This window comes from Pollachius pollachius (assembly GCF_949987615.1).
Source record: "Pollachius pollachius genome assembly, chromosome: 14".
Lineage (NCBI taxonomy): Eukaryota > Metazoa > Chordata > Actinopteri > Gadiformes > Gadidae > Pollachius > Pollachius pollachius.
The window spans coordinates 19,694,413-19,705,099 of NC_136947.1; the positions used below are offsets into that span (position 1 = coordinate 19,694,413).

Here is a 10,687-nt window from a genome sequence, read left to right on the forward strand (position 1 = left end):
TTTATGACATATGTTCTGGAAGCATCTTGATAAAACTGTCATTGTCCCTCCGTGGGAGCTGACGTTTTGATGATTAGTCTGCAAACATATTCAGAAATAGGCCTCTACACGCTTTTCTACTGGTGGAAAGCACAGGACATGACAACATGGTGTTGGGTTGGTGAGGGGTATGGCAATGTTTGAGAACCTTGATTATGTTATGGAACGGATGTAGACCACAAGATGGCAGTAGATGTTTGGCTGTTCTACCACATGGTGTAACACTGTATTTGTATTTAAGTCGATGGAAAGTTTTGACTCTTTTCCAAGCAGAATTGACGATCAAATGATCTTCACAAAGGAATTCACATATGCAGGTGAACATTGGTGACACAAAAAGACAGGGCTCGTCCGGGATTTGAACCCGGGACCTCTCGCACCCAAAGCGAGAATCATACCCCTAGACCAACGAGCCACGTGAATGACGGGCGAGATTACAGGTAGATGAACTTTACATACTCAGGATACTTCCAACGCTGTAGAAAATCTGCGAAAGTCAATTACAACGAATGTTCACGATGAACGACTTTCGTAGTATCGTACCTCAGTGAGGCACATTTGTTGCAAATAAGCTAGTATACATTTTAAGATATTATTGTCTTCCCTTTTTGACTGGTCTATGATTCTAATCAGAAGTAAAGTAAAACAATTAATGTATTTGTGTAATCAGTGGAAAATCAGAACCCGTCCGGTTCATCGCGCGGTGCATTGTGGTCCAGAATGAGGAGCTGCTGACCGGAATGTGAAGAATCCGAGGTGTCCGCCAGGCTTCTCTTTATAACTGCGAATATTTCTCTACAGAAATATACAAGCATTGGACTACCTATAAGGTAACACCTACGCATATGTCGGAGTATCGTTTCTCTTTTTAAGTTAATCCATCTGTTATTTTTGACTTAAACTCAACGCCTCGCCATGGTTGAGTCAACATCCTGTGCTACAAGTCACAGGTAGCTAGTCGTTAGAGCTAGTTAGTGTTAACTTCTTTCAATCAGATATTATACTGTCATTTTTTTGAGTATTTGGGTATATGAATTGGACTGGTGTTTGCATTAAATCTCAGCGCCATTGTTGTGTTATTGTTGCATGGAACCGACGATAATCAAGCACTTTCTCTCGTAGCCTGTGTTGTGGCTAACTTACTGCTGTTAGCAAGTTTCAATCAGACCGACTTGACCAGATTGGTCCGATTGAAACGTGTTAACAGCATTATATCTGTGGTCGTTTATTGGAGATATCAGAGAATGATGATTACTGGGCTGGACGAAGCCCAGTGATCCCATCTCTCTGATATCTCCTATAAACGACAACATATCTATTGGTTAGCGTCCGCACCTCAGGCTGCTGTAGGTCATCAAACACAAGTCAACATCCTTGTTCCTCTATCACGACAAGACCACACACGACTACTGACATGTCCTGCAAATGATTCACTTCTACAAATTGGATTATACTAAGAAATACCACGGACAGACCCATCAGTGACAAAAGCTATACGCGGCTACATACAAGTAAATTCAACTACACATGGATACATCTAATCTGTCATCCAAAGCTATCTGTTATTTCTTTGCCACGTTGTGATTAAAATTATGTTTATTGGCCGCCCAACGTACCAGTTGAAGGAGTGAAACTGAGTTTTTGTGGTTAAACACGGCTCGGCAACCATTCACAGCACAACCCTGACTTCCTGTCTCTCACACACACACACAGACGCACACACACGTAGGCTTCATTCCCCACACAGAGAGACTCCATTTCACAAAGACAGCCTTCAACGACAGTTTGCTTGGATGCTTCTGTAACAGTTTGGATATTTTTCGTGTTGGATTTGATGTGTTTTAAACATCTTTTCCATGGCAGATCCAACGAATGCCGATATGTCTCAGGCGGATAAAATGAAGGTGAGTTCCAGTGAGCAGCTAAGTCATTATATTCATCTAGCAACCGACAAGCTTATGCAGTGCAGCATTAACTGCTTGATCATGGTCAAATCAATCTCTTCCTTCTAACACAATGACTCTACGAGAAACACTCAGAGCTCCTGTCACTGTAGTCTTGCATTGTTTTAATAACAACTATTCGTATGATTGCTCGTAGAACAGTTTTGCAATGGAATGTAAATGTAAGTCGATCCTCAGAAAGCTAGGTTTCCCACATGCCCTTATGGGCGGGTCTGTAGAAAGCGTGAGAACACATGGTTTTCTCATACACATACGTAATGTTATGTTAATCCCCTCTTGCTGAAGCTGAACATTCGACTGTTCCAACGGTCAGCTGCCTTGCCAGTCTGTAGTCTCGCTCTCTATCCCCCCCTCTCTCTCCATAAAGAGCTGCAAACATTGGAATGCTGGGCTAAAGAGTGCTTCTTGCAAATATGCACAAGATGCTGCCGCCCCGCTTGAATGTACTTCCTCATTGTGGACTCACTTCGTAAAACAGATGTGTTCTCCACAGGCTTCTAATAACAGCCTGTCACATTGTTAGTCATAAAGCAAAATTTGGTTCTTCAACTTCAAGCATAAACACTTAATCCTACACTGGATTCATGCTGAGTCAAAGAGTAGTATCCCTTTGGTTTATTGAAAAAAAATAGTTGATTTTTACCCAAATACGATTAATTTGACAGCTGTATACCTTTCCTGTTCTTGTGTATCCACAGCAAGGGCAGTTCACCAATCCAGAGACACCGGGATACGTGGGGTTTGCCAACCTACCCAATCAGGTTCACAGAAAATCGGTGAAGAAGGGCTTTGAATTCACCCTCATGGTGGTCGGTGGGTACATGGTTGCTACCTTTTCAGACTCGTAGACACTTTCTGTATGTGGTATTTTCGTCTGCACTAGATGAGACCAGTGTGGAAAGGAAAACAGTTGTGGCCTGACAGGAAGTGCTAACATTTGTGGAATGCATTTTTTGTGTGTCGCCGACTTTCGGCATTGGCAGACTCACATTTTGCTGCAGAACAGGAAATTATGACTTTTTAATCTACATTTTCGGAATCCTTCACTGTAAATGAGATCCCATCTTTAACATGGACACGTCCAATATTGTACATTCAAAACCGCTATGGCTTGTTATTGTGGTAGACCTTGAGTCTTCAAGTTGTGATCTATTTCGGTCTCTTGTGAATTAATGGTGGATATATATAGTACATGTTGTAACTGCTCAAGCTAATATTGAGGCCTCTTATCATGTTTGACCCTCATTATTCATCCAGTTGGTGTCAGCAGCCAAGTATATTTTAAACATTAGCCTGTCTTCCGTGAGCCTCTCTAACCGGGGGAGGCGGACACAGAGGCCCTTTTGTACGCCGCCTATCTAGTCATCCTAAAATACACTGGAGAAGAATTCTGCTTCAGGCCAATGGGGGCTGATTCACATTGGACACTGCCTGCCTCTTTATTGATAGGCTGCACATTACAATGCATTACCAGGGCTTGTTAAATTGGGTTAGATTTAAATCGGTTTGCAATGGAAGAATGTAATGCATGCATCTAGCAATCAAGCCCATCAGAAAATCATTCATCATCAAAACCCTTAAGTGTAAACCTTTGTGATGAACGTACGATTATAAATGTAAATAGACTCATCAGTTCACCTGCAGAATCATTCCTCCTCCTAGTTGGTGTTGATCAGTCTGGCAAACCCTGAGTTAATATAAATGTTTAGTACAAACACGTGAACATTGTGGTGGCAAAGAATGTCTCTTCTTCGTCCTTTCTTAGTCTTCAAAGGGGACAGGAGTGAGCTAAAGCAGTGTAATTGGGCTGCCCTAATATGCCCAGTCCATAGCAAAGTGTGGGATGATATCGGACCGATTGGTCCCTCATTACCCCATCTAATGGATAATCTCTTCTGTGTTCTTCAGGGGAGTCTGGCCTTGGGAAGTCCACTCTGATCAACAGCCTGTTCCTCACGGACCTCTACCCTGAGAGAATCATCCCTGGGGCTGCAGGTAGGTCCACAAAAGCCCATTCAACTGTGATGGATCCCTTGCGGGGAGCAGAGGAGTTTGGTGGCTAGGGTGTTCAACTCTCATCTGAAGGGTACTAGATTAGTCTCCCAATGTCCACAGTTATATTCCAGCTTGACCCCTTGAGAAAATTTTCATAACGCCATAACATGGGGGGCGGCAGTAGCTCAGGAGGTAGAGTGGGTTGACTGGTAACTGGAAGGTTGCTAGTTGTCTCTGAGCAAGACACTTCACCCTGACTGCTCCTGTCGTCTTCCGTGGTTGACTCCGCCGTCGGTGTGTGAATGAATGGTTGAAAGTCACTTTGGATAAAAGTGTCAGCAAAAATCTCCTAAATTGGGTAGGGGAGACATAGCTGCTAAATGAGTAGATGTAGATGGCACTGTGTTCTGTTGACGTGTCAACAAACATAGAGAGCCGGTCACATGTCTCTCTGACTTCCTCTCCCTCCACTTCCTCCTTCATCAGAGAAGATCGAGCGCACTGTTCAGATCGAGGCCTCCACCGTGGAGATCGAGGAGCGGGGGGTTAAGCTCCGCCTCACCGTGGTCGACACCCCCGGATACGGGGACGCCATCAACAGCCAGGACTGGTATAAACCCCCCTCTATACACTTAACTTAGTGAAGCATCATCCATTTAACGTTTTTCATTTCTGTCATTGTAAGTACACAACAATGATTGCATATAAATATGGCCCTTTCTCCCCCTGTAGCTTCAGCACCATCATAAGCTACATTGATGACCAGTTTGAGCGTTACCTGCATGACGAGAGTGGCCTGAACCGCAGGCACATCGTGGACAACAGAGTCCACTGCTGTTTCTACTTCATCTCCCCGCTGGGCCATGGGTGGGTTCTCAATTCACTCCTGTTTCAGTTAACCTACAGTTAGACAATACAAACCGACAGCAGGATGCTTCCCAACTGGTTGGATTGTAGCCTCCGTCACTTTCACTTTCAGTTTCACTATTATGGGACCAATCACTCATTTAGTTTGAAAAAATGTTGAGGTCTAGGTAAAATAAATTCAAGACTTAACTTCTAAGTGTTAAGTTTAGGGTTTAGAGATAGTTGAGCACTGTCTGAATACTAATGCTATTCAACACAATATTCAGTTGTTACTTAACGTGTTCATGCAGCACATTTTGAATGCATGCTTTGCTTGTTCTCAGCCTCACCTTTTAGTTGTTTTGGATAAAAGTGTCAGAAAAACGAAATGCAAGTGTAACCCTTTTGGAGTTCCTCCTGTTTTATTGTGTAAACATGTTGCTCAACATGTTTTCCCCTCCTGCTCCACATGTTAACCTCTCCTCCTCCCCCAGGCTGAAGCCCCTGGACGTCCAGTTCATGAAGGCGATCCACAACAAGGTCAACGTGGTCCCAGTCATTGCTAAGGCGGACACGCTCACGTTGAGGGAGAGGGAGAGGCTGAAGCGCAGGGTAAACCAGTCTCAACCAGTCCCCCACATACCTGGACAATGGATGATGTAGAACAACATAAAAAAATATCTTGCAAAGCAAAGTATTAGTTTTAATTTTATATCACGATGATTTGAAGAGGATAAGAGCGGAAGGGAGGTATTGCTAGGTTCAAGGAGAATCTATACAAATTGATGTATCACTTGTTTTGTATTTATATAAACAAGGTTCGACAATTTTTATATAAACATCATGATTAATATTTCCACGATAATTGGTCAATAGTAAACGGTTATAAGAAACATCAGGTAACAACATAACTTGTCTTTAGAAGAAATCAGATTGTCTGTTAAGATTTAGTCATAATCTGTATGCAGTTAGTCTCACAAATCAGATGTTGGATTCATAATGTAAAGTTTAATAGCAGACTATCACATCTGGGTGAATGGGGCACTTCACTTACATCATGTGGAAGGAGGCTAAACCTTAAAGGTTTCACATCATAACAGTGTAGACAGAATTAAACCTGTTACAGTCCCCTACTGGAAGCTTAATCCACTCGCACAGATGAGTTCCTCTTAGGTAGAACCTCTCTGTGAGGTTCAGGAATGGCGTCCGTCTCTGGTGAACGGGCCGTCCCTCCTCAGAGGTCCTGCTCTGTAGGGGCTGGATCTGAGACTAACAGTGAGGGGTTTGCTCACTGGTGTAGATTCTGGATGAGATCGACGAACACGGGATCAAGATTTACCACCTTCCTGACGCCGAGTCCGACGAGGACGAGGACTTCAAGGAGCAGACCAGGATCCTGAAGGTACGCCCTGAGGAGGCGTTTGAATGAGTCCTCTGTGACGCTTACACACTGTAGGCACAGTAACGTCGGTCTGACGCCAAGGACAGGAGAACTAATCCAGTTTAAAATGTTTAAGGAATAAGTATACTCACCGTTGAAGACGTCGTCAAAAATAAATTTATTGTATGAATATATAGGTGATGTAGCATGGGAGGGAGGGAGGGAGGGAGGGCCCACCCAGAAGTATGATTCATAGATCGGCCCACCAGTTGGTACAGTCCACCGGTGATGCTGGCTGGGTGGATCCATCCATTTGGGTGGACCCTCCCACGTGTGAGTTCAATAGAGGGTGGATTTAGATCTGGCCAATGCTCAGCACAACTGCTGCTGAAACGGGGACCTTTAACGTCTCCTCCTGGACCCACACGCTCCTCCCTCCAGGCCAGCATCCCGTTCGCAGTGGTGGGGTCCAACCAGCAGATCGAGGCCAAGGGGAAGAAGGTGAGGGGTCGGCTGTACCCCTGGGGCGTGGTGGAGGTGGAGAACCCCGAGCACAACGACTTCCTCAAGCTGCGCACAATGCTCATGTGAGTGGTCGCCGTGGAGACGCCCAGCTTAACGGCTGAAGTTGGGATTCATTAGGCAAACGTGTGCAAGTGTTTTATCACCATCATCGCCAACGGAATGCCCACAATGAGGCCGTTTTACTCCAATCAAACCACGGAACCGGTTCCATTCTCTGACGCTGATTGGCTGACCCGTTGCCCCTCCTCCTCCTCCACAGCACCCACATGCAGGACCTGCAGGAGGTGACCCAGGACCTGCACTACGAGAACTTCCGCTCGGAGCGCCTGAAGCGCGGTGGCAGGTTGTCATCACACGGTTATGTTCTGCCTCTCTCTCCTGCGTACGTACCCCTCTGTCTGCCTGCTTTTCTTCCATAACTCCCCTTCCCTCTCAGACCACCCACATCATCAGGGGTCACCTTAGACGTAGGCAGTGGAAGCTGCGTTTGCAAGGGCAATTGTCCTTGCTTTAGTTCAGTTAATTTGATCACAATCATGAAGTAAAGCCAGACCCATTTCTCCAGCTCCTCAAATAGTGTTGTACTACAGGATGTCACACAGTGTGATGGATTACAACGGAGTATCAATCTGTCCACTTCAGCCCTGCTAATCTTGAGCCACATCTGGTTTGAATAGTTATGGACAACATGACACTATTATCTCCCTTTAACTTAGGTTTGGTTCACTTTTCTTTATTCATTTGAATGGAGCTAGATGTGAGACTCTGTTTAAGCCAGTCCAGGATACAGGAAATGGTTTTACTCACTTCCTGTTAGTTGGCTTGCCATCTCTCCAACGATGGCGGTCTTGGTTTGTCTATTCCTCCTGAGTGGGACCGTGACGGAGGTACAGTCTGATTCATTTATTCTGGGGGGCGGAGGGGGGTATCGCTGTTCTCCCCTGACCCTGACAGTTCATCCTAGCTTCCCCCGTTTTAATCTCTTGCTTCTTCAACCTGTTAGCTCCCTCTTCACACCTGCTCTCCCTCCTCTCATAGAGTAACACCACCCAAACCACATGGACACCACCCTCTCTCGTGCTTTAAATGCTGCTGCTCTCCTCTCTGCCTAATGCTTCTAGAAACAAAGGCTCAGCTAATACGCTTGTCACACTCACGTGCACGAACCACACGCACACCAGACATCCTCTGCATGGTGGAGGCTCTCACTGTTCCTGGAACTGTTCCTCCACTTCCAGTTTAAATGCTTTGACACCTTTTGTCACAGATTTGAAATTAAAACACTCTAACTTGAATGGTTTTAAAATTGTGTCTGTGTTAGTAATCTCAATTTGAATGAAAACCAACAAATGATTGAATTTTTACATTTCCTCAAAAATAATCATTAGTCCTAAATCTGAGGCTAAATGTTAGCATGTGGCACGGCGTTAACTAGTGTGTGTGTGTGGTTTAGTAACAGGAAAGGGCCGGAGCCGGAGGAAACGGACAAGGACATGATCCTGCAGGAGAAGGAAGCCGAGGTGAGCTCCTCCCCTACGCTCTACATCTCACTTCCTGTCTGTTTAAGGAGGCTTTGTTAGTTTCCCTGTTTTATTTTTTTATTATTAGTGTGTCTTAAAAATGATAAGGCAAATAATTATACTTTATTTCCATGCAATCAGAAGGTTAAGTCTGGTTTGTGTTTACAGTCAAATGACAGTTATGAATGACCTATACATTAACTGACGGAAATGGAGAGTCCTTGCAACCATGGCTATGGATGGTTTGGTAAAGCGTGTTGCCTTGTGTACAGCTGAGGAGGATGCAGGAGATGATAGCCAAAATGCAGCTCCAGATGCAGAAACAAGGAGATGGAGAGGGAGACGGCCATCATGTGTGAACCCCAAGGTTAGGGCACACGCTATCACACAGACACACTACCAAAGTAGGACACGTTTGTGCTTGGTCATTGAATAAAAGGAGATTTGAATGTTCAGTATTTTCACAGTAAAAGTCCTTGGATGACGTTGATGATAATCCCATGCTTTCGGTCCTATCCCAGGTCTGGGCCATAGCCATGTGAGCTGGATACGACTGACTGCTTGGGAGACCTTGAGGTCCTTGACTGTACAAGTTGCCACTATGTTATTTTATTTCACTAGAACTTGGGATTTTTCTTTTATACCAAATGATATATATCTATTCACAGTATTATGTTTATGTCTACTTATTATTGACCGTGCCAGTTTGCAGATGTCAGCCTTTTGCCAGTTGATCCAATGAAGTAATTTGAGCGGTTTAGTGGAAGCACCTTTTTTTTTTATGCAAACATACAGGTTATCGTTACTTTATTTTATTTTTTCTTATTGGAAATGTTATTTACTATAGTCCTGCAGGCCATAAACCACTATCATATGGTAGCTTTAGCATTTTCCCCCCTTTTTTTTTGACAGAAGTCCACAACTGTGAAAAGAATCTTCTTCTTTTGTGCAAACTAGCGTTACAGCAAACGGTCCAATTTCCAACATCGTCAAAGACAAAGCGTGCTCTGAAGTCGTTTTGTGCTGACGAGTCGCTGTATTTGAAGGTGCTTAACAGGCTTCCCTTTAATGTTTATCCCGGCATGACGCCCCTGGGTCGCGTGTTTGTGTGAATATCTGATACTTTGAGTGAAGAGCTGTTTTCAGATCAGCCTATCGACCTCTATCTTAACGTTTGACAACCCAGCCCCTAATCTTGATTATTAACACCAGGATTGCTGTTAGTGTGTGGGGTAAGTGTCCTCCCAGTTCCGCTGTCCTTGTGACTTGAATACCCTGACCTGGTCCTTTCTGACGGGGGGAGTAGCTGGCGTTGTGAATGTGATGTGCCTGTAAGGTGTGTGGACCCCCTCGGACGCCACGTCCGCAGTGTAAGGTCACGTGTTTTTAAATATCAATGAGTGGTGCATGCTACCAAACAGATTTAAACTGCCCAGCTGTTTTAATGTGATGCTTTTATGACTGAATAAACGAGGTGTGAGGAGTTATGGGGAGCAGTTTAGGAAGATTGTGTCATCGGGCCATACTACACAAACCTTTTTTTGTTTTGTTCTCTGTAGCTGGATATGTAGGGGCTATGACACACTGGCATTTAACTGAAGGAGGGTTCTGATGTCTGCTTCTGTAGGCAATGTCGCATTTACCAACAAAGAAAACATTGTGGAAGTCCCATTTCAGTGACATGAAGTACTATGTTCAAAAGAGGTGAAGTTACATTTTTGGATTTTCCAAATAGATTATAGATCTGTTTTTGTTGGGTCTTTATGACTCCATAGGATGATATGGGATATTTGATCAGTGTAGCCAATATATCTTCCACAAGCTAAGGCTAGTGTTTATAAGAACATTCCACCTTACTGCCATTTTAGCCAAAATTTATAAAATACAAAATATTGTTATTAATGCATATGTTGTAATAAATCATTTTAGCAAACTTGCAGTATACTTGTTATTTTTTCTTTGGTTATATTTTGTCAACCAACAGCAAAACTCCTCCATCTACACTTTAATTTGACCAACTCTTTCACTACATACTTCACCCTACCTTTTGTATACAACTGCTTTTAATCGCAACGTAATGCCAGGAAGAGATTACAGGGTCATGTCCATATTGGTCCTGCGCGGCAGGGGACGGCCTGATTTAGCTCCCCTCTGGTGATGCCTTCTCCCACTGACCTCTGGAACACCAGGAGGATTAGTGTACAGCTGGGGTCAAGCACTGTTAAGCCTCATTGAGTTGGTCCCAAAAGATACCAACCAGTCTTGAGGTGGTAACTGGTTGCTGTGGGATGATGTGTATATGCATATCTAAATGGGCTGGAAATGCATTGCATTGAGGAACAATATGTAAAAAGGAGTAAATTAACACATGATTATAGATCTTGTCAATCCAAAAACCTAGCCAGCTTTTGACCAAA

The 10,687-nt window shown here is 44.0% G+C and overlaps 1 protein-coding gene across 2 annotated transcripts; it reads left to right on the forward strand.

The window, feature by feature from the left end:
• The first annotated feature begins 757 nt into the window (after positions 1 to 757).
• On the forward strand, positions 758 to 10,197 carry septin2 (septin 2). 2 transcript variants are annotated; one of them, XM_079750821.1, is made up of 13 exons: positions 758 to 869; positions 1,903 to 1,943; positions 2,702 to 2,816; positions 3,912 to 3,998; positions 4,485 to 4,608; positions 4,731 to 4,865; positions 5,339 to 5,456; positions 6,145 to 6,246; positions 6,667 to 6,812; positions 7,010 to 7,093; positions 8,204 to 8,270; positions 8,543 to 8,637; positions 8,792 to 10,197. In XM_079750821.1, exons 2-12 carry the CDS (start codon positions 1,920 to 1,922, stop codon positions 8,627 to 8,629), a joined length of 1,089 nt encoding a protein of 362 aa, XP_079606947.1. In that variant the 5' UTR covers positions 758 to 869; positions 1,903 to 1,919; the 3' UTR covers positions 8,630 to 8,637; positions 8,792 to 10,197. The 2 variants fall into 2 exon arrangements, with proteins under 2 accessions (XP_079606947.1, XP_079606946.1); XM_079750820.1 differs by lacking the exon at positions 758 to 869 and having other exon boundaries at positions 1,750 to 1,943.
• Positions 10,198 to 10,687: the final 490 nt, after the last annotated feature.

Coding starts and splice junctions, on each gene's coding strand:
- septin2 (XM_079750820.1), top strand. CDS start 1,896: ATGGCAGATCCAACGAATGCCGATATGTCTCAGGCGGATAAAATGAAG. Junction 5,457..6,144: donor GGGAGAGGCTGAAGCGCAGG/GTAAACCAGTCT, acceptor TCACTGGTGTAG/ATTCTGGATGAGATCGACGA. Junction 6,813..7,009: donor AAGCTGCGCACAATGCTCAT/GTGAGTGGTCGC, acceptor CCTCCTCCACAG/CACCCACATGCAGGACCTGC.